The sequence below is a fragment of the Dromiciops gliroides genome, chromosome 4 (genome assembly GCF_019393635.1).
Source record: "Dromiciops gliroides isolate mDroGli1 chromosome 4, mDroGli1.pri, whole genome shotgun sequence".
NCBI lineage: Eukaryota > Metazoa > Chordata > Mammalia > Microbiotheria > Microbiotheriidae > Dromiciops > Dromiciops gliroides.
The window spans coordinates 237,339,740-237,365,905 of NC_057864.1; the positions used below are offsets into that span (position 1 = coordinate 237,339,740).

General features: G+C 39.3%; 2 protein-coding genes across 3 annotated transcripts; one reads left to right on the forward strand and one right to left on the reverse strand.

Moving 5' to 3' along the window:
* Window positions 1-2,078: 2,078 nt before the first annotated feature.
* LOC122753308 (histone H2A type 1-J) lies at window positions 2,079-15,267 on the reverse strand. 2 transcript variants are annotated; one of them, XM_044000667.1, is made up of 2 exons: window positions 14,615-15,267; window positions 2,079-2,131 (listed from the first exon to the last, which is right to left on the reverse strand). In XM_044000667.1, the coding sequence occupies exon 1, from the start codon at window positions 15,129-15,131 to the stop codon at window positions 14,739-14,741; it is 393 nt and encodes a 130-aa protein (XP_043856602.1). In that variant the 5' UTR covers window positions 15,132-15,267; the 3' UTR covers window positions 2,079-2,131; window positions 14,615-14,738. The 2 variants fall into 2 exon arrangements, with proteins under 2 accessions (XP_043856602.1, XP_043856601.1); XM_044000666.1 differs by lacking the exon at window positions 2,079-2,131 and adding an exon at window positions 13,422-13,827.
* A 166-nt stretch (window positions 15,268-15,433) lies between these two features.
* On the forward strand, window positions 15,434-15,974 carry LOC122753313 (histone H2B type 1-B). The gene has a single exon (XM_044000671.1). The coding sequence runs from the start codon at window positions 15,465-15,467 to the stop codon at window positions 15,843-15,845; it is 381 nt and encodes a 126-aa protein (XP_043856606.1). The 5' UTR covers window positions 15,434-15,464; the 3' UTR covers window positions 15,846-15,974.
* The last annotated feature ends 10,192 nt before the right edge of the window (window positions 15,975-26,166 follow it).

A 26,166-nucleotide genomic window follows, 5' to 3' on the forward strand; every position in this document is an offset into this window, starting at 1 on the left:
ATAAAGCACTGGCCCTGGATTCAGGAGGACCTAAGTTCAAATGCAGCCTCAGATACTTGACGCTTACTAGCAGTGTGACCCTAGGCAAGTCACTTAACCCTCATTGACCCGCAAAACAAACCAAAAAATAAAAAAGAAACAAAGGGAAAGTACTGGAGCATCCCTAAATTGCCAAGGATCTATCTAGAACTGATATAGACTTTTATTGTTCAGTTGTTTTTAGGTGTGTCTGACTCTGTCCTATCTGGGGGTTTTCTTGGCAAAGATACTGCAGTGGTTTGCCATTTCCTTCTCCAGCACCTTAAAATTTTTTTACAGATGAGGAAGCTGAGGTAAACAGGGTTTAGTGACTTTCCCAGGGTCACAAAGCTAGTGTCTGAAGCCAAATTTTAACTTAGGTCTTCCTTACTCTATTTGTTGTGCCACCCAGCTGCCCTATATGGACTACTGTGTCTCAAAGTAATTTATGGGGGGGGGCCAGCTAGGTGGCACAGTGGATAAAGCACCAGCCCTGTATTCAGGAGGCAAATCCAGCCTCAGATGATTGACACCTATTAGCTGTGTGACCCTGGGCAAGTCACTTTACCCTCATTGCCCTGCCCCCTCCCCCCAAATAAAAGCAATTTATAGTCTTAGAGCATCCATCCCAATTTATTTTGCTGTGACAGAAAATAGTTAACTGGGGAAAATTTGTACGGTGGTTTGACCTGGAAAGTGCTTGATCAATTTGATGACTTCCTCTTATCAACCTGATGAAATTATAGCATTATGAGCCTTTGTTTCAGAGCTTTGCTGAGAGAGCATTAGAGAGCCCCTGATGATTGTTATTCCTCTCTGGTTAATAAAGATGAGTTGGCAGAACGATAGGCTTTCTTTCCTCTTAATTTTTTTCCCTTGGATTTTCTTCCAGAATTTCTTCCCTTTTCTGGCAGATCCCTCCCCCCAGCAACTAGTACCACAGAAACATAGGGCTTTAGCTGAATGTATTTCCTTGAGAAGTTTAAGAAGGGAGTCCATGCATGTCAAATTCCTGGTCACCTTTTGCTTTCCTTACTCTTCTTTTTTTTTTTGTTTTGTGGTAAGGCAATGGGGGTTAAGTGACTTGCCCAGGGTCATACAGCTAGTAAGTGTTAAGTGTCTGAGGCTGAATTTGAACTCAGGTGGTCCTGAATCCAGGGCCTGTGCTTTATCCACTTTGCCACCTAGCTGTCCCTTTGACCTTTGTTTTCAAAGAGGACCAGTGACATCACGGGGTGATATCTTGACTCACTCATGAATTGGATATAAGTGAGGTAGAGTTGTACAAAGCCACTCAACTCTCATTGCCCTGCAAAAAAAAAAAAAAGAAAAAGAAAAAAAGAGAAAACAGATCAGTACTTGCTGGGAGTATTGAAGACCTTCTTTCCTGGATGCTGAAACCTCTATGTCTCTTTTTCTCCCCCAAGACTTCTCAGAGCTAGGTCATGAATATAAGCTGGTGTTTTTGGTTTGCTAAAGACAGAAATATCTCAAAACTGCATAAGACAAAATCTAATTACTGTCGATTGGAGCAAAGAGACAAAATTCAAAAGTACAGTGAAAATGTTGCAGAAGAAAATCATGTTACAGGGTCCAGACGCTGAAGTGACTTCATTTTCTCCATGTCTTTCAGATACTGAGGTCATGCAAAAAACAAATAAATAAACAAAAATGGGCCAGGGAAGCACTAATTAAATTAATCAAACATTTTGCAACCAGGGATGGTTCTCAAATGTTAAACTCAGGATCCTAGACTAAGGGATGAAGGAGACTTCAGAGATCATCTAGTCCAACGCCCTTAGTTAAATGAAGAAACTGAGTTCCCTCTGCTAATTATTTTCAATTTATCCTGGAGATATTTTATTTGTATATAGTTGTCTATATATTGTCTCCTCTATTAAATTGTCAATTCTTCAAGAGCAGAAGTGTCATTGTCATTGTTGTTGCTATCATTTCCTTTCTTTGTATCCTCAGCCCTTTGCCTGGCATATAGCAGGTACTTAAATGTTTGTTGATTGTTTGCCTTTTCTGGGTACAAGTCATATGCTGGAATTCTGATAGTGGATTTTCCTAGTCCAAGAGAAGGCAGCCACTGGGGTGATTGATGGTTGAGCTATGAAAGAAACACATGGTAGAGTCAAACATATGTATGCTCTTGTGGCTGGAGAATATAGTTTATGCTAAATGTTTATGAATCTCAAACTCCTGTTTGGAGGAGGAAGAATTTTGAAATCCCAAGGTAACATGATTTGAGAATCTAGCCTTCTAACTAGAAAAGTGAGAGTTCCTTACTAATGCCATCTTTGGGACTTGCCTCATAAGTAACTCCAAGTTCAAAAGTCTAGGCCATAGGTTTCTAGACAGTTCCTCAACAGTGTGCTTCTTAGAGAAAAAAAATTATCTTTAATGTGACTCCCTGCAGCTGAAGTACTAAAGCCACATCATAGGGAGGAAAAAGATCTGGACTTTAACTCTTTCCCCATTTCCCCTTTTTCCTTAAAGAATTTATTATAATTACATTAATATACAAATCAATTTGAAATATAAAATTAAAATAATGTAATGTTACATAAATATGCATTACTTATAAAATAATCATGGTAAAATTGTTCTATTGGTGGAAAATGACTTTAGTGGACAAATGGTTTTAGGGAGTTCAGGACATAGTGACAACTCTTCTGGGTTGGGTCTCTGGAGCCTAGTTTAGATGTAGAACAGAAACAGCAGCAAGGCAGAATATGATCAAGGTGAAAATGAGGACATGTGAGGACAGATGACCCTTTTCTTACACTTTCTTCTTGGATTTCTTGACTGGAAAATAGGAGGGGCCATTTACAGCAGAAAAACTTGGTGATGATACTTCTCTGGGTGAGCCTAAGACTGAAGTCTCTAGACCTCACAGTCATGGCTGCCTTCTAATGCCTTTCTGTTTCATTTTCTAAGAACAGGTCAGTGATTAGGGATCCTGAGAAATGAGCACTTCCGGACTTGAACATTAACTCATGGGTAATCCTAAATTCAAGATCTCCTAAAATTCTATAGTCCAATGCTGGCTGCTGAATAAGAGAGATTTCTTTAATAACATGTTCCATGGATAAGATGGTCAAAAGGATTGCAATGTAGATGGAGGATTAAAGCTACGAGATCATAATTGCTTTGACTTGTGCAGACAGTACAGTTCAAGGTAAATGTTAACATTTATTCAAAAGGTCCACAAAAGGGCTTTACCTTTGGAAGGTAGCAGAATGTGTGTAATGAGCAACCTGAGTGTTTTATGTTTCCTGAATTTGTTAATGTGTACCTTTTTGTCTTGTAAAGTGTCTGTCAGAGGGAATAAAAATCTTTCTCTTATGATATACCCTTTTTATATATTTGATACCTTTGTGGGAGAAGCAGTTACTCAATTTTTGGGGAAACTCTAGAGATGGACCATATTTAAGCATTACCTTAGATCAATAAAAAAGTATTAAGTATTTACTATATGGGGATACAAATAAAATGGGGAAAAAACTACCCCCCCAAACAAACAAACCAGTCCCTGCCTTCAAAGAACTCACATTTTAATAGAGGATACAACCTGAATATAAATATAAATAGGAAAAAAGAAAGAAAGAAATATAAATAGGAATGTCCAAAGTATATACAGAGTTGGAACAGCTAGGTGGCACAGTGGATAGAGCACTGGCCCTGGATTCAGGAGGACCTGAGTTCAAATCCAGCCTCACATACTTAACACTTTCTAGCTGCGTGACCTTGGGCAAGTCACTTAACCCTAACTGCCTCACCAAAAACAACAACAATAACAAAACCCCCAAAACCAAAAAACAAAACAGTCTATATAGAGTCAAAGGAAGAAAACCTAAAAGGGGAAGGCACCTATAGCTAGGAGGGCCATAAAAAGTCACCTGCAAAAGGTAATATTTGAGCTAAGTGTTGGGATTCTAAGAGGCAGAGGTGATGAGGAAGAGCACTGTAGGCATGAGGGACAACTAGTATAATAAATATGCTCTGGAACAAGCATATTCATTAGAGATCAATTATAAAAATTACAGAAAAGTCTGTAATTGGCTTAGTCCATGCCCTCCAAAGTAACAGCATGAAAATATGGGTTAGATACCCTTCTCTTATCTCAAACCATGATCATATTAATGGCCTTATAATTTATTAGCTGAATTAAGTAATAAGTAAACAGAAAATTATTGAAATAAAGTAGAAACTCTAACAGGGCTAACAGCCAGGATCACCTCAGTGATCTGGAAAAGCAGGGAAAAGAAAAAGAGTTGCTGACTGAAATTTCTCTCAAGGTTACCAGCTTTCTGCTGTTCAGCTGGTGTCTGCTCCAGTCCATTCCTGTCACAAACTTGTCTTCGATTTACTTGATGGTCTAGGTCCTCTTCTTGTGTCTTGCTTTCATGTCTCTGCTTCCCTGACTAGAATGCCAAGCACAGAAAACAAATGAACAAATTTCTACCCTCAAGGAGATCACATTCTGGTGCATTTCAAACCTGGCAAGAAACTCCAAACACTTATCACAAAATAAACTGAGCTCTCCTGAACAAACTGAAACTCTCCTTAGAACACCAAAAGGTACAGAATCAGGACCTGAAGCTTCTGTGATCTTGGATCTCTGTAACAGGCACCTATGAGTCAGGAGTTAGGGTTTCTAACCCTTGGACCTCTTTGACAGTCTGGCAAAGTCTATGGATCCATTCTCTTACTAATTTATTGCCTAAATTTCAGCTAGAGGTTAATGAAAGTAAAGATGCATTTTTTTTCCCCATCAAAGTTCATGGATCTTCTGACATCTTTCAACAGACCCCAGGTTAAGATCCCCTGGCCTAGCTGAAGGGGAAGCCATCTATCTAGGTTTATTATTTTTGAGAAGCTGATAAATGAGAAGCTCCTGGGAGTGTAGTTTGCAATCAACATGTGCTAAGGATATGAGAATTACAAAAGTACAAAAGGCATAATGCATCAGGAAAGATGATACATCTTCTTGTTGTCATTTGTCCTTTGTTCCCGAAGAGAACCATAACATCAAGGAAGTGATATCATGACTTGCACTGAATTGGATTCAAGTGAGGGAGGTTACCAGCCTCACTCTCTCCTCCAGAGCCATTTGGGTCCAGTGATGGGCTACATGTATCAGAGGGACTGGAGATGGCCCCGGATATTTAAGGCAATTAAATCACAGGGTCACACAGCTAATAAGTGTCTAAGGTGAGATTTGAACTCAGGTCCTCTCAACTTCAGGGCCAGTGCTCTATCTACTGTGCAACCTAGCTGCCCCAGGAAAGATGATAAACATACAAATAACTGTAATATGTCCAATCTGTATAAGTAAAATTCAAAGTACTATGACATCCTGGAGGAGGGAGGAAGGGAACACTTCCATTAGGCTTATTAGTGAATACTCCCTGGGAAGAGGTGGCACTTGAGTTGTATCTTTAAGAATGACTTTGGGGCAGCTAGGTGGCACAGTGGATAAATCACTGGCCCTGGATTCAGGAGGATTTGAGTTCAAATCAGATCTCAGACACTTGACACTTACTAGCTGTGTGACCCTGGGAAAGTCACTTAACCCTCATTGCCTGGCCAAAAAAAAAAATGACTGGGAGTTCAATAGACCCAGATGGAGAAAGGGCATTATAAATAGGTCAGGAAAGAGAAAGGCAAAGGTGGGAAAGGTACCATCCCGTTTCTACCCAAGTTTCTTTTCTATCTGTCTATTTTAAACTTTGTGCTTTCATTGCATATTTGAAAATACTACATACCTAAAGATTTTTTTACCTAAAGATTAAAGGAAACTGTATATACTGCCCACTTGTAACAGGAGGGCTTACTAATATAATAGAATGCTTCTGAAGTTATCTTTATGATAGAGAAGAACCTCTTCAAAGCCTTAGCAGGTTAACCTTTTTATTTTAATATAGTTTGGATTGAGAGCAGTCAAGTCAATGAGCATTTATGTTTTTATTTTGTGTAGGGCACTGAGAAAGAACCTTATTCCAATTCCTACTTTAAAAAAATGAGTATACAGGGGCAGCTGGGTGGCGCAGTGGATAAAGCACCGGCCCTGGATTCAGGAATACCTGAGTTCAAATCTGGCCTCAGACACTTGACACTTACTAGCTGTGTGACCCTGGTCAAGTCACTTAACCCCCATTGCCCCTCAAAAAAAAAATCAATGTGAAAAACAAAAAGCTCAATAGAAGTAAATTTAATAGTTTTGGGGCGGCTAGGTGGCGCAGTGGATAGAGCACCTGCCCTGGAGTGAGGAGTACCTGAGTTCAAATCTAGCCTCAGACACTTAACACTTACTAGCTGTGTGACCCTAGGCAAGTCACTTAACCCCAATTGCCTCACTAAAAAACAAACAAACAACAACAACAAACAAACAAACAAAAAATGAGTATACAGAATATACTCTTAGATAATGTAAATTTTCATAATCTGGCTTTTTGGCCTACCTTTCCAGTCTTCTTATATTTTTCACAAGCTGTTCCCCATGCTTAGAATACAATCTCCCTCTTCTGTCTCTGAGATCACCTCCCATTTCCCACATATCTAGCTTCTTAGTTATTTCTATGTTGTTTTCCTCATCAAAATGTAAATTCTTTAGCTAGTTATGGTAGGAGAACTCAGAATGTCTTCTCCCAGAAGCTGGTCCCACCTAAGTGTCTTCCTTTTAGGTGATAAGGCCATATGCAAAACCCAGTCACCCTAGGAAGACCTAGTGGTCAATGCGTATGTATTGGTGGGGAAGGAAGCCTGTAGCTGGACGTTGGAGTGCCACCTGGTGGCTAATTTCCATCCTATTCCTGATCATTCAGTTTTCTATCTCCAGTGCCTCTGGAAGTCAGGTTTTTCTATAAAGAAGAAAAATAATTGTAATGTTTTCAAAATATTTCTGCTCTCATTACTAATTAGAAAAGCTCACATTCATCTATTATTTTATAATACCAAGTATTATTTAATTTCATTATTATTTCACATATTCTTTCATTTTATTTGCACAACCCACCTAGTCAGGTAGGCATTCAATAAGTCTGTATTAGTGCCTGCTGTATGTTCTAGACACTGTAAGTGCTGGGCATGCAAATGCTCTCAGAATTTCTGCAGTGCATTTATTAGTCAGTTAGCAAGCATTTATTTAGTGTCTACTATATGCTAGGCACTGTGCTAAGAGCTAAGTAACATGCAGACAAACTACACACAAATGGGATCTATGCAGAGGTAAACAGGAGATAACCTCAGAGGGAAGGCACTAAAATTAAGAGAACTGGGGAAGGTTTCTAAGGTGGGACATTAGCAGAGACTTAAAAGAAACAAAGTAACCCAGGAATAGAAATGAGAAGAGAGAGAGAGAGTGTGTGTTCCAGGCCTGGGGGCAGGCAGTAAAAAATGACCAGAGGTTGAAAATATTTTGTGTCAGGAAAAACAGGGAAGTCAGGCAATGTGCATCACAGGTAATGATCATAGAATCATAGATTTAGAACTAGAAGGGACCTTGGAAGGGCATTATAGTCCAACTCCTCCATTTTATAGATAAGGAAGCTAAGTCTCAGAGAGGTGAACCAATTTGTCTAAGCTAACACGGGACTAAATGCTGGATTTTCTCTGTACTCTTTAACAGCACTGAAATTTTATGGAAATAGGAGTAGGCCAATTGATTGGCCACAGGATTTCATTCTGGCTATGTGACCTTAGGCAAAATCCCTGTGCAAATGAAAATTGCCAATAAATATACTAATCATATGGACTTGTTAGATATCCCCTATTTTCCAGAAGAACTTTTTATTGTGGACAAGGAAGAGTGAGACAATTAAAGACTGGATCTGGTTGACATAAGTGAGTCCTTGAGCTTATGGCTTTAAAGAACTAGGTGCTTGCTATTTGTGCAAAAGTGGTTCTATGCACCCAGCTGACCAAAGATCTTAGCTGTTCTATTTAATTTTTTGCTTGTCAACAGCACCTCTGGTTTTATTGCTTAAATGCCCCCCCTTTCCCTGGGCTAGGGCTGAGCTCCTCTCTTGGGATGATACCCTTTTGCTGATCAGAAGAAAGTGTGCCTATCTGACTGAACTTTGCCTCACTCTGTTTAGCTTTTATTCCATGAAGAACATGGTTGACATCCCTTAAACTTTCTAAGCCTGTTTCCTCCTCTTTAATATGAAGAGTATAAAACTGGTACTACTTACTTATCTCACAATTATTGTGAGGAAAGTAATAGTAAAAGCCAGCACTTACTATGTGTTAGGCACCTTGCTAAGTGCTTTATAATTTTAATCTTAATGGATCCTCACAACAACTATTTATTATTACCCCTATTTGCAAATGAGGAAACTCAGGCAGACAGAAGTTACAGGACTTATCCAGGGTCATGAAATCAGGTCTTCTTGACTCCAGGTCTGATGCTGTGCCACTTAGGTGCCTCTAAAAGTATTTGGTAAATCTTAAAGTCTTATATGAATATGATTATGGTTTTTTTCCTTTAAAGCAGAAGAAACTGGGAAAGTCAAAGTACTTTGCATAACATAGTTTTGTGTACATTGACTTTATTATCCTTTATTAGATAGATAAAAAAAGTATTTAAGTGCTTTCTATGTACCATGCAGTCTGTTAAATGCTGAAGTTTTTTTTTTTTAAAGCCCTTTGTCCTCATGGAGTTTACATTCTAATAAAAAAGTCCAGGGGCAGCTAGGTGGTACAGTGGATAGAGCACCGGCCCTGGAGTCAGGAGTACCTGAGTTCAAATCCAGCCTCTGACACTTAACACTTAATAGCTGTGTGACCCTGGGCAAGTCACTTAACCCCAATTGCCTCACTAAAAAAAAAAGTCCTTAAGATGGCAGAGGAAAGGCAGTGAGCTCTCGAACTCATGACACCATCGCTCCAAAAACCATCCAAATAATGCTATAGGAAAATGCCCGGAGCAGCAAAACTCACAGAAGAATGTGCTAATCATCACCAAGAACAGCTTGGAAGGTCAGAAGGAGGGAGCTGCTGTGCTAATACAGGAGTTGAGCCCAACCCCACAGTCACCCTAACACAGATCCAGTCCCAGGAAGGCCTCACCAGAGAAGCAGACTCCCAGAGCCTCTGAATCAGCTGAAGCGCCAGTGTTGTCTGGAACTAAGCTCACAGTCTGGTGAGTGGGCTGAGCCCTGGGCAGGGGGAAGACTACAGGGGTCTATGCTGGTGCTAAGGCAGAACTTGGATTTTACACCCCTACTGAGAACCAGGAGGTAGGCTTGAGTAGCAGTGGCCCAGGTGGGGGAGGGGCACATGCTTGTCGGAGCTAACAACCACAACACACAAAGGTGGTTGATTAGCAAGTTGGCCTGGGGTCATCTAAGGACCAGGGAACAGGACAGGGAAGTGAAGAAGCTGATCCTCCTTAAATCATACCACCTGGGACTTCTTAAGCTTGGGATACAGCAGCCTGGAAACAGTGCCCCACTTTAAGGAGCTAAAAGTCAAGTAAAAGAAAGGCAAGATGAGCCGACAGAGAAAGGTGAGGACCATAGAAAGTTTCTTCAGTAACAAGGAAGACCAAGGGGCACCCTCAGAGGAAGATGTCAACATCAATACGAATTGGTCTCAGGCCATAGAGGTGCTCAAAAAGGACTTTGAAGATAAAGTTAGAGAGGTAGAGGAAAAAATGGAATGAGAAATGCGGGTGATGCAGGAAAGACATGAGAAAAAAAGTCAACAACTTGAAAAGTGAAATTGGCCAAATGGAAAAGGAGGTACAAAAGCTCTCTGATGAAAATAATTGCCTAAGAATTAGGACTGAACAAATGGAAGCCAGTGACTTTAAAAAAACAAAAAAGTCCTTAATATCATGTGTTAAGGTCTTCAGTGTCTTACTGATTATTTTTTAACAAATGCATGTAGTAATTAATGGAACACAAGACAAAGTCATATATGAGAAAGATGGCTTTCACCATCATATGAAAAGCCACACAGTGGTGTCAGAGCTGGAAGCAAATATGTAAACACATATGCAAGCACACATGTATATATCTGTATATATATGCACATATATGTGTACTGTGTGTGTGTGTATATATATATATGGATGACTAAACAAATGAATACAACTAGATCTCCTCAACTCAGGTCATTGACCCTATCAGAGAGATGTTTGAGACTCAGAGATGACTGGCTATTTCTGTGCCCAAAACCCCCCAATATTTTCAGCTTCCTAAGGACACTTCCGTCTCAGTTCTAAAACTGTCAGTGAGCAGAGTAGAAAAAGTTGTATGAAGAAAGGAGATATAAAGACCCTAAATTTGCAGTATCTTTTATACCTTCTTGTATTCCTACCATTTTAGTATCTTAAGGTCACCAATGACTTTTTTTTGGTGGGGCAATGAGGGTTAAGTGACTTGCCCAGGGTCACACAGCTAGTAAGTTTCAAGTGATTGAGGCCAGATTTGAATTCAAGTCCTCCTGAATCCAGGGCTGGTGCTTTATCCACTGCCACACCTAGCTAGCCCTGTCTAGTGACTTCTTTTTTGTGTGTGTGTGTGTGTGTTTTTTTTTTTTAAGTGAGGCAATTGAGGTTAAGTGACTTGCCCAGGGTCACACAGCCAGTAAGTATTAAGTGTCTGAGGTCAGATTTGAACTCAGGTCCTCCTGACTCCAGGGCCGGTTCTCTATCCACTGCGCCACCTAGCTGCCCCTCTAGTGACTTCTTTTTTATTTTTATTTTTATTTTTTGCAGGGCAATGAGGGTTAAGTGACTTGCCCAGGGTCACACAGCTAGTTAAGTGTCATGTGTCTGAGGCTGGATTTGAACTCCGGCACTCCTGAATCCAAGGCCAGTGCTTTATCCACTACGCCACCTAGCTGCCCCCCTCTAGTGACTTCTTAATGCCTCAATTCAATGGTACTTTTCAGTCATCCTACTTGACTCTCCTGAAGATAAAGGAGAAAGGAGCATGGTTAAAATGTCCCAGGTTCCTTCTTACCTCTAAGCACTAGTTTTTCATTGCCTACCCATCCTCTTTTCGACTTCTTAAAAGTTAAAAGGGTATTTTCTTTAAGGTCTATTCCTACTACCTCTCTATCTACATTCACTTTTTCGAGAATTTCATTCACTCCTGAAGTTTCAATGACAGCTTCTATGAAGATAACAAATCTATTTCTAGTCCCATCTTCTCTTTAGAACTTCAGACACCACATCTCAAGTGGTTCTTGTTTTAATGTTATCTCCATTTGAATATTCCAATAGTCCTTCAAATTCAACATGTCATTGATTTGGTGCATTATATTTTCTTCCTCACCCACTTTTCTTTTTGATGTCACTGTGGCACTATTATTCAACTGAAATCTCATGTTAGCAACTACAGTCTTAATTCCAAATACATATCTCTGGAATCCCTCCTCTGTTCTCTATCCCTACTGTTACCACCCTATTAGAAGTTCTCATTACCACCCACCTGGACAATTATAAGTTCAAAAAAGTTCTTCCTATCTCCATTTTTTTCTGCTCCAATGCAGTAATTTTTTCTTAATCTTGAGTTTATCATTAATTTTGCTTTACTTAGAAATATTTAGTGGTTCTCTAGCACCTACTCAGTAGTTCAAACTCTTTTGCCTGACTTTTTTTTTTTTTTGGTGAGGCAATTGGGGTTAAATGACTTGCCCAGGGTCACACAGCTAGTGTCAAGTGTCTGAGGCTGGATTTGAACTTAGGTCCTCCTGAATCCAGGGCCAGTGCTCTATCCACTTCCCCACCTAGCTACCCCACCTTTGCCTGACATAAAGCTCTCCACAACATTTATGCCACTTTTTCCCACTTTAATCTCTTATTTCCTTTTATGTGCTCTACACTTGAATTAAAATTGACCATTCCTTGCCTTCTTACTATGTACCATATTCTTATGCCTGTGTGTCTCTTGAACTGTGTGTCCTTTCTAGCTATTGAATTCATATCTATTATTTAAAGCCTAACCTAAATACTACTTTTCATGCTCCTTTTCTCAGCTTTCTCCTCCCTGGCCCATTGTCTGTAAAGATGACATTACTACTTGTATTTTGTTTTATAAGTCTTTAATGTATTTATCATGAAATTTGTGATGTGTTGTCTTATTTTTCTGTCACTTGAGGGTAAGAGCCATAATCTTACTCTATTGAATAGGCTTGGCAGCAGAAGCAGTAATGCAGGAATAGTTGAGTTTATTGTAATGTACAAGAGTGAATTTGTGTAAAGTGCTATTGTCTTGTTGAGACATTTTGGTTTAGGTTTTTTTTTTCTTTGAGGGGGAAAAAAATCTATTTGCCCCTGTGCAAAAGGACAACACACAGAGCTGTCTTCTTTTCTCATTCTCCTTGGTTTATTTTTTTTTTGACAGGTCAATGAGGGTTAAAGTGACTCGCCCAGGGTCACACAGCTAGTGTTCAAAAGTGTCTGAGGCCTGATTTGTTTCTTTTTTTTTTTTAGTGAGGCAGTTGGGGTTAAGTGACTTGCCCAGGGTCACACAGCTAGTAAAGTGTTAAGTGTCTGAGGCCAGATTTGAACTCAGGTACTCCTGACTCCAGGGCAGGTGCTCTATCCACTGTGCCACCTAGCTGCCCCCTGAGGCCTGATTTGAACTTAGGTTCTCCTGAATCCAGGGCCAGTACTTTATCCATTGTGCCCCCTAGCTACCAAGACATTTTGGACCCGAGACCGGAAAATTTTCAGAAAAGGTCTCAATCTTAGTTAATTAAATATTAAATGAAAGCACGTAAATCTGTGTGTAAAGTATATTGACTGTAAAATAAACAGATCTTTAGCATTCCTGCAAATAAGCTAAGTATCTAGCTGACTCTGGAAGAGGAAAAAAGCTAGAAGCGTCTTACAAAAGAATAAGCCCTTTCCCCATGTGGACTGGAATCTTATAAAGGAATAAGTGCTCAAAAAATGGAATAGCTGGCTCTTCTGCTCTGGAATAAGTATTAGTTTAGCAGAGCTAGATAGTGCATTATAAGCACATGTAATACAGCTTTGGAAGACTGAATTTTCTTTTTGAAGGCTGTTCACTTGCTTCTGAATGTCTGAGAGATGTCTTGGGCATAGGCATTAAGGAACTTTTCAACATATTGGAGAAACAGTTGGCAAATGATCTACTTAATTATGACAGCATGGAGACCTTTAATCAAAGTTACAGAACTGGCAGTCAGACACAACTATATACTCATCACTTTCGTTTTTAAAATTGAAAAGCGAAAGGTATTGTTATGTATTAGTCTATAAGCCACACTGGTTAAATCAATTTATAGTTAGAAAAACGACGGACTCAATACGACTAATGCAGAAATGTTTAATATGATTGAACGTGCATATATATATATATATATATATATATATATATATATATAAAAACCTACATTAGATTGCTTTCCGCGTCTTGGGGAAGAGGGAGAAAAATTTGGAACTAAAGATACTATGAAAACAAATGTGGAAAACTATCCTTACGTATAAATTGGAAAATAAAATACTTTTATTTAAAAAAGAAAAAACGACGGTGTGATGTGAATGTTACTAAAAGAGAAGGGATCTGTGGATCTCAGGTAGTAGTAATACGATCAAGCATTTATTTCTCAGGAATAGCAATGACAGCCTGAACAAACCAGATCTGGGGTTAACTCGTCAGTTTGGCTGGTTTTGTCCAAGGAAGTGATCTTTAGAAATGGTTGTATTCAGCCAAAATCCTCTGTGTGCTTGGCTCTTTTCAGAAAATGTTCTTAAACAGGACATCCCAATAGGGGCTGGTGCAAAGAAACAAACGTCTCTGGCAAGGTCAGAAGATGATTCTGGAGCATAATTTTAACAATAAGAACAACCAATTATTTTTACCGGTCAAGAATTTCCCTTCAGTACCTCTGAAATACGACCTCTGGACCTAAACGAGCTGCCTGCATTGGTCGATTGTAGTACTCTCCAATCCAGTAACTACACCCCCCACCCCTCTTCAGCCTGAGCGCCTAAAGTATAGGGTTATCCGTTAAGGCCTTTTCAACGCGCGCGCACCCTTCCCTCCTTCCCACTCCTCCCCCCCCCCCCCCCCCCGCCGCCCATGTCGGCTTCGGTTTTTACCAAATTATAGCTTGGGAAAAAGGAGAGACGCTAATCCAAGTGCTACTTAGGGCAAATGCTTGAACTAAAGTGGAATATGGCCTAGTACCAATACAACATGTAACTCGCAGAGATGAGCCACAAAGCAGTCCTCTCCCAGATGAGGTGCCAGCTTAAATCATTCGGCATTTTTCCTCTCGGTCACATTCAGCTTCAAATACGAAAAGTATTTGCTACTGATGTTAAGGAGCAACTGGGTGGCGCAGTGAATAGACCACCGGCCTTAGATTCAGGAAGACCCGAGTTCAAATCCAGCCTCAGACACCCAACACTAGCTGTGTGACCCTGGGCAAGTCACTTAACCCTCATCATTATCCCGCCAAAAAAGAAAGATCAATGTTTGGGTCAGATTATAGGCCCAAACTTCTCTTAAAGATTAGCGAATGGCCATGTTAAATTAAAAATCTTGTTGCTATTATCACACCCGAAAAAGTAGTTTAATCTGTAAAACGTTCTGTTTCTTACCTTATCAAGTTTCTTTTTGTGCCAGCAACAGCTACATGTGACAAGCTCTTTTTGAAATAATTTAGTGGCTCTGAAAAGAGCCTTTGGTTTCGGAGATTTCTCCCGGGCCCTCGAAGTCCAGCTCTTACTTGCTCTTGGTTTTATGGTGGCTCTCCGTCTTCTTTGGCAAAAGTACAGCCTGAATATTAGGCAAGACACCACCCTGAGCGATAGTCACTTTGCCCAACAACTTGTTGAGTTCTTCGTCGTTACGGATAGCCAACTGTAAGTGGCGGGGAATGATCCGAGTCTTCTTGTTGTCTCGGGCTGCATTTCCCGCCAGTTCTAAGATTTCGGCGGTTAGATATTCCAAAACAGCAGCCAAATACACTGGCGCTCCGGCCCCAACTCTCTCGGCATAATTACCTTTGCGCAGCAAACGGTGAACACGACCTACAGGGAATTGGAGGCCCGCTCGGGAGGATCTTGACTTAGCTTTAGCCCGAGCTTTTCCGCCTTGCTTACCACGTCCAGACATCTTAAGCAAGAACTTACAAAGCAGAACAAAAAACCGAAAAGCCGAAAACCTCTTAACTAAAGCGAAAAGGCCAGTGCCGGCCCTTTTATACGCTTTTCAGCCAGTAACCTTAACCAGGGATTGGCTACCAAGCAGTATAAACAAGGCAGCCAATAGGAGGATAGACTTGAAATCTGCTCATTTACATGCGCCTTTCTAGTTTATGACGCCATCACTACTGTTTTTCCAATGAGAAAGATCCGGCTCTTGAGTCCTTATTTGCATATTGGGCCTATAAATAAGAGGAAACGTCTCCTTCACCTCAGCTCTTTGTGAGAGTTCTAACTTTTGAAAATGCCTGAACCCTCTAAGTCCGCTCCCGCCCCGAAGAAGGGCTCCAAAAAGGCTGTGACCAAGGCGCAGAAGAAGGATGGCAAGAAGCGCAAGCGCAGCCGCAAAGAGAGCTACTCCATCTACGTGTACAAGGTGCTGAAGCAGGTCCACCCCGATACGGGTATTTCCTCCAAGGCCATGGGCATCATGAACTCCTTCGTCAACGACATCTTCGAGCGCATCGCCGGCGAGGCGTCCCGCTTGGCGCACTACAACAAGCGCTCCACCATCACGTCCCGGGAGATCCAGACGGCCGTGCGCCTGCTGCTGCCCGGCGAGCTGGCCAAGCACGCCGTGTCCGAGGGCACCAAGGCCGTCACCAAGTACACCAGCTCTAAGTAGACGATCTTTCTGCGTACCGAAACCAAAGGCTCTTTTCAGAGCCACCCATTTTTTTCACGGAAGTGCTGTAATATTTAGGGCTGCATGTGGCATGCAATCTCATTCGCAATTCAAATTTGGCCCCTAACCCGGAACAAGTTAACTTGACTTTTTTTCCTCTCAAACGTATTAAAAACTTTACTTGTCCTGGAAGTTGCTAAACTGTTCTTAAAATTTTAAAAGTAGTTACTGCTCTAGCTGTAAGCCTGGGTTGAATATCTAATTTCGTAGGTGAGTGTACCCAGCCTCAGCTTGCTTAGGTGGAGATTTCAATTTGCTTTGCTTAGTTTTGAACATGTTTTGAACATGTTTCGTGGTGATTTGGCTCGTTTTTGTTTTTTGGGGGGTTATTTGGAGTTTTCTTCCTAGAGATAATGGAATGGTTGCTGTTTTATTCTCCAATTTATATTATAAATACTGAGGCAAACGGGATTAAGTGATTTGGCCCAGGGTCTCAGCTAGTAGCTAGTGTTTGAGACCAGATTTAAATTCAAAGATGAGTCCAGGCCTGGCTTCCCTCGTTGATGTGAGTTGAATTTACATGGTAAATTGGGCAAGTCCTGAAGCCCTGGCTTCAGTTTTTAAATTTGTAAAATGGATTATGTTTGAGGATTTTAAGATTTGCGTTCAAATGGACTCAACTCTGCTAAGCTTGGGCGAGTTACTCAACTGTAGGCTTCAGTTATCTCACGGTAGAATTTCATCTTCAAAATGAGGGTATTTTACCAGATAACAATCTCGGCTCTAAAAATAGTTTTTAAGGAGAAAACATTTTCCGGGGGAAAAACCTTTTCATTAAAAATTCATTTGGGAGTACAGTGTTCAGTATATTTTCTTTTTTAAAAAATAAAATAGATTTTTATAGGAAATGACGTTATTAATGTGGAGGAAATTCTTGAATTAGCTACTTTGCATACTCTCCAGTGACTAGAACAAAGAATAAAAATAAGGGAAGAGAAAGGAATTAAGCATTTATATAAAACTTATGTAGCAAGCACTGTATTAAGCACATAAAAAAACCCTCAAAACAAATATCCCACGTGATCCTCACAATGACCCTGGGATACGGGTGGTATTATTATCACTATTTTACAGTTGAGGAAACACAGGCAGAAGTTCAGTGACTTGCCCCCTAGGTCACATAGCTAGTAAGTGTCTGGATTTGGACTCAGATTTTCCTGACCACAGGCCTAATATCCTATCTATTATGCCAACTGCATAAAGAGATGCGATTAAAATTACTTTTTAAATTAATTTTTTTATGATGGGGAGAAAAGGACAAATACTATGATTTCATATGGAGGTTTAAATGATGAAAATCAATTACAATAGCACAAAACCGAAAGAGTCTAAGAGGTTTAGTGAGCAAATGCTTGGCTTGACAAGTTTTGTGATTGTAGCCAAGGAAAGTACCAGTTTATAATGTAAACTCATTTGTAATACCTTATGGAGAAAGATAGTGGAAGATGATATGGTGCATCATTTCATAAAGAGATCTGGCTTCAAAGCCCTGAAGACTTGAATTGAAGTCTCATATGACCCTGGGCCAGTCACTTCTCAGTGATCTTGGCAACTTTCTGAGGCTATTGGTTTCAGAGAAGGTTTTGCATTGGTAGAGGAAGTTCCTGAGCTAGAGCTACTTATACTAATGAAATTAAAGGTCCAATTTCAATCCATATTACCTCATAAAAAAGTATTACAGAGTAAATAAAGATTTAAAAATTTTAAATAAGTATTAATGATTGTTCATAGCACAACAATATCACAAAATAACATTACCGAAATGTATTGAAAAAGTCTGAAAATATGTGCAATGTGTATCACCTGTGGACTTCCCTCACACCCTCTTGAAGGGGTGGGTTGAGAGTGCCTTCTCATATCTCTTTGTTCACATTCTGCTGGAGCTTTACAATTTTGTCACATTTGCTTTTGATTTTGCAGTATATTGTTGTCCTTCCCATTTACATTATTTTAGTTACTGTGTATGTTGTTTTCTTGGCTCTGCTTACTTCACTCTGAATCAATCAATTAATGAAGATCTTTCCATGTTTCTATCACATGTGTAATTTCTAACAGCAAAGTAATATTCCATTATATTTTTGTACCAAAATTTGTTTTAGCATTCACCAGGTGATGGGCATCTGTTTTGTGGCCTTAAATATATTGGTATATGTGAGGACTTTTTGATGGCTTCTTTGGGATATAAGCCCAGCAACAGTCTCTGGATCAAAGGTTATGGACATTTTAGTCCATAATTTTAGTCAATTCCAAATTGTTTTCCAAAATGATTGTTCCATTTCACAGCTCCACCCATCTTTCCACAACCCCTCTAACGTTTCTTATTGTTGTTTTTTGTAATTTTTGCCATTTTGTAGAGTATCAAATCTCAGATTTGCAATACATATATGTATAAACACATATGTATATATGCATGCATATGTGTGCATGTATGTATCTCTCTCTCATGTCCTGAGGAGCTTCACTTCTTACTATTCCTTATGTCTTGGCTCTCTGCCTTCCCTTAATAATCTTGACCTTGCATTTTGTTTCTATTTTTACTAGATCAATAAACTAATCCTTTTGTAATTTAATTGGTATGGCATTGAATAAATTGAATAAATAAATTCAGGTAGTATTATTTTATGATATTGTCATGCATAAACTATGAGAAATTAATATTTCTCCAATTATTTGGGTTTATCCTTATTTTTCTAAAGAGCATTTTGTGTTTCAATTCATATAATTCCAGTATATATCTTGGTAGGAAGATACCCCAATATTTTCTATACTCTATAACTATTTTGAATGGTATTTCTCTATCTAGTCCCACTACTTGTATTTTGTTGTTGTTTTTTTTAACAACACACACAAAGAATGATTTATGGTAGTTATTTTTATATCCTGCAACTTTGCTGAAGTTGTTTCAATTAATTTTAGTTGACTATTCAAGGTTCTCAATGACTATTTTATCCCCTGGTTCTAGCTTTTCAGGGCAGTTCTTGATAATTTCCTGGACTATGGTGTCTAGATTCTTTTTTTTGATCATAGGTTTCAGGTAGTCCAATAATTCTTTTTTTGTTGTTTTTTTAGTGAGGCAATTGGGGTTAAGTGACTTGCCCAGGGTCACACAGCTAGTAAGTGTTAAGTGTCTGAGGTCGGATTTGAACTCAGGTCCTCCTGACTCCAGGGCTGGTGCTCTATCCACTGTACCACCTAGCTGTCCCTAGTCCAATAATTCTTAAATGATTTCTCCTGGATCTATTTTCCAGGCCAGTGGTCTTCCTAATGAGGAATTTCACATTTTCTTCTTTTTTTTTTATTGTTTGATTCTATTTGACTGATCCCTGGTGAATCATAGAATCATTAACTTCCACCTGCCCAATTCTAATTTTTAAGGTATTTTCTTCAGTAAGCTTTTGTACCTCCTTTCCCATTTGGCCAATTGTAATTTTTTAAGGAAAGCTGTTGACCCTTTTTTCATAATTTTCTCACATAACTCTCATTTCCCATTTTTTCTTCTACCTCTCTTATTTGATTTTTAAATTCTTTTTTGAGCTCTTCTAAGAAGGCTTTTTGGTCCTGAGACCAATTCATCTTCCTCTTTGAGGCTTCACATGTAGGCATTTTGACAGTGCTTCTCTCATCTGAGTTTGTGTTTTGGTTTTATCTGTTGCCATAGAAGCTCTCTCTGATAAGGGTCCATTTTTGTTTCTCACTCATATTTTAGCCTATTTTGTGACTTTAAAAATTGAGCTCTTCTCCTGGGGCTCAGGGGCCATTGTTGCAAGCTTGTTATACTGAGGGCCAGGGGCCTGATCACTGATTTTCGGCTCTGAGGCCTCTGGGACCTGAGGGATTCCCTCACTACTATGGGCTTGCTTTCTGTGCTAGGATGGCTTGGTCTAGTCAAGCCTTACCACCTATGGGTGGTTCTCTAGCTGGAAATTTGTCCTCTTAGCCAGGGCTGCAAGGGTCTCACAACTGGCCTACTGTGCCAAAAGCCTACTGAACTAGGATCCAGAGGCCTCAGCTGCTGATATGTGCTGTGGTCAAGAGACTCCTGCTAATTTGCTCAGATACACGCCCGGGGCGGCCGCCCCCCCCCCCCCCCCCCCAGCTGAGTTGTACTCCCTTTTTGCCCAAGTGAGACAGACTTTTCCTGAAATCTTCTAAATTATCTCAAAGTGGAGGATTGTTTCTCTCTGTGTTTTTGTAGGTTCTGTAGCTCCAGAATCCATTTAGAGGCTTGATTTAATGTTGTTTCTGAGGGAAACTCGGGAGAGCTCAGGCAACTTCCTGGCTTCTCTCTGCCATCTTGGCTCCCTTCTACTCTTCAAGGTAATCTAGAAAAAACTAACATGTCTTGTGCAAAAGTAATAGCTTTGTTTCCTATGTACCTTCCTATACTTATTCCCTCAATTTATCTTTCTTATGTTATTGTTATGGTTTTCATGTGTGTTATGTCAAAGAATAGTGGTAAAAATGGCCATCCTTGCATTATTCTAGATATTATTGGAAAGGCATGTAGTCATTCTCCTTTGCACATAAAGTTGGATCTTGATTTTAGATTAGATAATATTAAACATATTAAGAAAAGATATATTACTAGTTATATAGTGAGTTTTCCTTTCAATATTGCTAATTTCTATTTTGATTTTCAGAATTTCTACTCTGATGTTTAGTTGGGAGGTTTTGACTGTTTATTTTATGCGCATGCCCATTTCATCGATATGTTATTTCTCTTTTATGTTGATGAAGGCATTTGAAACAAATTTTCCCTTAGAAAGTGTTTTAGTGGCTTCCCTCAAAGTTTTGATAGTTTGTCTTGTGATTTTCTTTGGTGAAGTTTTCTGCTGTTTTTATGATTTATTTTTTGACCCACCAATTCTTTAAGATTAAATTATTTAGTCTCCAATTAATTTTAATTCTTCAGGGGCTATACACACATGTATATATGAATATATAAAATTGTAATTTTTTAAAGATATATTTAATGTTTCTGCTTCTCTGCATTTGTTTGTTAGGTTTTATTATGCTCTAATATTTTCTTTCTTTCTTTCTTTTTGTGCAGGGCAGTGAGGGTTAAGTGACTTGCCCAGGGTCAAATAGCTAGTAAGTGTCAAGTGTCTCAGGCTGGATTTGAACTCAGGTCCTCCTGAATCCAGGGCTGGTGCTTTATCCACTGTGCCACCTAGCTGCCCCCTGCTTTAATATTTTCATAAATGTGCAATAAACAGCTGAAAAATATGCATTTGCTTTTGTGTTCCCACTGAATGATCAATAGAGATTGTTATAGCTAACTTTTCGAAGATTTTATTCGGGTCTTCAACTTCTTTCTTGTTTATATTTTTGGTGGATTTATCTATGTCTGAAAGAGGTACATTGAGGTCCTCCACCTAAGCCCCATTTATACTCTAGCTTTACTTTATATTTCTTGTATTTGGATGCTATATCATTTGTTCCATATATACTTAGTAAAGAATTGATTTATCTATGGTAATGTTTCCCTCTTTATCTCATTTAATGCTTCCTATTTATACTGTCACTTTGTCTGAAATAATGATTGTTACTGTTTTTTTTTAGCTCACTTGAAAACAGTAGATTTTTCTTTAGATAAGTATTTCCATTGTGCAAATCTTTATACTTCTCTTGTGTTTTAGAAACAACATATGGGTGGATTCAGCTTCCTCATCCATTCTTTGATTCTTTTTTTTTTTATGGGTAAATTCAATCCATTCACATTCATGGTAATTTGTGTTCTGTCAATCCTATCCTCTTGCATTTTTATTCTATTTGCACTGCTCATTCCCTCTTTATGAAGAAAGGGGTGGTAAAGGAGGAAGATATGTTTCTGATCTGCTCCTCTTCTCTTACCTTCAACCCTTCCCCACTCACAGGTTTTTATTCTTTCTTTCAATTTCCCCATCATACCTTACCCTCTAAAGCTGGAATTTTTTTTTTAATCTTATGACAAATTGCTCACGATCCTTCCTCTCCTTTAACTCACACTCTACCCCCATCTACTTCAATTTTCCTGTTGAGATGAATGTATTTATATACAGATATAAAAACACATGTGTGTAAATATAGACATGTGTATGCATAAATATATATAAATACATATATGCATACATGCATGTGTAACACATATGTGTGTCTATTCAAAATGTTCAAAAGAGTATATTTATTCAGTTCTGATGAGAGTGAGGCATGTGATGCCCATTCCTCATATCCATTCTTCCATGTTTGTATAATATTCATTTAATGTACCCTATTATAAAAGAGAATAGGTTTTCCTTACTTTTTTTATATTCAATCTCTGGGCCCCTTTCCCCCACCTTTATTTCTTCTCTTAAGAGTATCAAAACAGAACAAAACCACCCTAAGCTGTTTTTGTTTGTTGTTTTTTTTTTTGGTCCTTGAAGACATTAATGTTCTAAACAGATACTTTTTCCTTTTTCCATATCCATTAGAATGTGAGCATTTCATTGTATGTTATTGTTGTTCATGAAACCTGAACTGAATGGCAAATTTGACTTTCAAATACAAGATCCTTAGAGAACCATAAAAATTGGAGTTGGGGGACATACCTGGGGTCGTGCAATGGGTGACTGTCTTGTGTCTGAGGCTGGGTTTTGGCTGGGATCCCCCTGGGTCCAGGGTGGATGCTTTGTCTGCTGTGTCACCTAGCTGCCCCATGATGACATCTTTAGGGTTAAACTGAGGGGTGACTGGAATGCACTGGGGGAGGGGCAGAGGTAGCATGGGGTAAAATCCCATATGAAAGAAAAAAGAAAGGGCTTATGGAGATGGGAGAGGAGCAGGGCAGTAAATGAATTTTACACTCATCAGAATAGGCTCAAAGACCTTAAACTCATCAGAGTTGCCTCAAGGAGGCAACCCAATTGGGTAATCTATTTAATCTGGGCAGTAAATGAGCATAACATTCATCCTCTGAATTGACTCAAAGACCTCAATCTCATCCAAATGGGCTCAAGGAGGGAGTAACATACTCTAACCCTGCAGGAAAATAGGAGGGGAAGGGGATAAAGAGAGAGGGGCAAAAGAAGGGAGTGCAGATTGGGGGAGGGTACAGACAGAAGCAAATCCCTTTTGAAGAGGGATAGGGTGAAGGAAGATGGATAATAGAGTAAATATCATGGGGAAGAAAATAGGATGGAGGGAAATAGTTAACAATAGTAATCATGAAAAAGAGAAAAGGGGGAAAATTGTACAAAAGATTTATAGCAACTCTTTGTGGTGGCGTAGAACTATAGGAAATGACAAACAGGATGATACCAGAAAAACCTGGAAAGACTCATATGAACTGATGTTTAGTGAGGTGAGCAGAACTGGGAGGACATTGTGCATAGTGACAGCAGTATTGTTCAATGAGCAATTGTGAATGACTTACCTACTCTCATTGGTGCAATGATCCAAGACAATCCCAAGGGACTGATGACAAAGCATATTATCCATCCCCATAGAAAGAACTGATAAAAAGAGCACTTGTGGATTGTACATATATAACCTGGTTGTAGTTTTGTGGAGGGGGAAGGGAAGGGCAGGAGGGAGAGAGAAAAAATTTGGAACTCTAAATCTTACAAAAATGAATGTTGAAAACTAACCTTACATGGAACTGGAAAAAATAAAATAAATGTTTGTAGCGAAAAAACAAAACAAAACCAAAACCAAAACAAACACAACACAAAAAAAGAAATCTGTATGGGATTTTCTTGGCAAAAATACTGGAGGTGATGTGGGATAGAATTTGGGGTCAAATTGATCGTGAATTGTCCCAAAAGAATTACAAGACTCAGTGACTCAGTTTCCCAAGTTTTATTGTAATGCTGTGAATGATCACAGGGAGAGAACCAGAAAAGTGGAAAGGTATCTCTGGAATAGTGAAAGGAAAGACAGTTATATTTATAGTATGGATAAATTGATTATCAGTCTCATTATAATAATCTCCACCTTCAGAGGTACAGGGGAGGGCCTGTCCTTCTCATTATAATATTCTCCACCTTTGGGAGGTACAGGGGAGGGCTTATCCTAATTTGGAATTCCTGGGGTCTTAAGCCAACCCTGGAGGCGGGTACCTTTTTCTGTGGAGGTGTTTTTGGGGTTTACATGTTATGAGGTGAATATGGGGACAAATTTGGCTTTTTCTGCACATGTCTCTTTCTGTTTCCCATGACTAGTTTCAAAATATCTTCATTTTTCTTTTATTTCTAGTCTAAGTTTCTACAGCCAGTCAATTTTATCATTGTTATATTCTTAGGCCTTCATGGCCTAACTCCCTCTGTTCCTGTTATGGGTACTGATTACTGTGGGTAAGAGAACCTAGCATCCTGACTTGTAAGTTATCCATTAACTGGGGTGTGAATCCCTCTTAGAGTTCATATTTGAATTAGAGCTTGGGTCTTAGGTTTTTCTGTTAACCCCTTTTTGCCTCCTACATCAGAAGGATTTGTCACTTCCTTTTCCAGTGGGTTAAGGCAAACAAAGGTTAAGTTACTTGCTCAGGCTCAACACAGCTGGTAAGAATCTGAGGTCTGATTTGAAGGTAGGTCTTCCTGACTCAAGGCCCAGTGCTCTATCCACTGAGCCACCCAGCTGCCATTCTTAACTGTATAGTACCTTTCAAATGTTCCAATATATTTACCTTTAAAGGTTTCTCCTATGTTTGCATATTAAATCTTCTACTTAGCCCTAGTCTTTTCATCTAGAATAGTTAAAAGTCCTCCATTCTGGGCGGCTAGGTGGCGCAGTGGTTAAAGCACTGGCCCTGGATACAGGAGTTTCTGAGTTCAAATCCGGCCTCGGACACTTGACACTTACTAGCTGTGTGACCTTGGGCAAGTCACTTAACCCCCACTGCCCCAACAAAAACAAACAAACAAACAAAAAAAGTCCTCCATTCTATTAAAAAACCATTTCCCCCCTCTAGAATTATATTGTTTTTCAGGGTAGGTGACTTTATTGTAACTTGCAATTTATAACTTTATTGTTTTACTTTTGGAAGATCTTCCTTTATAGCAGTAGCCACTGAGTCTAAGAAAAACCTGATTGGTGGTCCTTAGTTTTGTTTTTTGGGGTGAGGCAACTGGGGTTAAGTAACTTGCCCAGGGTCACACAGCTAGTATGTGTCAAGTGTCTGAAGTTGGATTTGAACTCAGGTCTTCCTGACTCCAGGGCTGGTGCTCTATTCACTGTGCCACCTAGCTGCCCTGATTGGTACTCCTTAGTACTTTAATTTTTCCTGTCTGTAGGACTTTTTTCTTTGACTTGGAAACTCTGGATTTTCAATGGGTCAATAACTATGAAGCACCCATTATGTGTCAGGCACCCAGCTAAACTCTGGGGATACAAAAAGAGGAAAAAGATAGTCCCTGCTGTCACAGAGCTCAGAGTATGTATGAAGAAGTTATAAGCAGGATAAATTGTAGATAATTAACAGAGGGAAGACCTCCAAAGAGGAGTGGGGAGAGTGTGTGTGTGTGTGTGTGGGGGGGTATGTAACAAGATTGGAAAGGTGGAAGGGGACAGGTTATGAAAGGCTTTGAATGTCAAACAGAGTATTTTATATCTGATCCTGGAGGTTATAGGAAGCCACTAGAGTTCAGTAAGAGGAGAGGACAGACACACATAAAGAAGTCATGAAGGTATAATCAGACCTTGGCAAAAGATAGTCTAGACCAGCATTTCTTAAACTTTTTCTACCCTTTTTAGCAGAGAAATTTTTACATGACCCTGGGTATATAGATATAGACAGGTATATGGACAGGTATATATAACCTTTTACTGCTGCTAAATTTTTCGTGTCTCCATCATTCAGTTATGTGACTTCAAAAGGAGGGATCACAGTTTAAGAAGCTAGGGTGTAAGAGGGGTGAGAGAGAGGAGTTGAGGATGATACCTAGATTGTAAGCCTTGGTGACTGGGAGGGTGGATTGGCATGCCTTTTACACTAATATGAAAGTAAGAAAGAAGGGAAAGTTTGGGGTAAGGTATAGTTTTTGCTTGGCTACCCACATCAGATAATACCCACATCTTAAATAATCTATTCTCAGAAAGGAAAAAGATCTATCTGTATCAAAGAGACTACAATAATTTATTCAATAAATCATCTATTATGATAAAGTAAGATTTATACCAGGCATTCAAGGATGATTCAACATAATTATATTAAGAACCAAAATGACCCAAAACATATGATCATCTCAATAAATGCAGAAAAAACATTTGACAAAGTATCACACTCTTTTATGCTAAAGTCCTA

Excerpts from the sequence above, each read along its gene's own strand:
- LOC122753308 (XM_044000667.1), bottom strand. The coding sequence starts at position 15,131 with ATGTCTGGACGTGGTAAGCAAGGCGGAAAAGCTCGGGCTAAAGCTAAG.
- LOC122753313 (XM_044000671.1), top strand. The coding sequence starts at position 15,465 with ATGCCTGAACCCTCTAAGTCCGCTCCCGCCCCGAAGAAGGGCTCCAAA.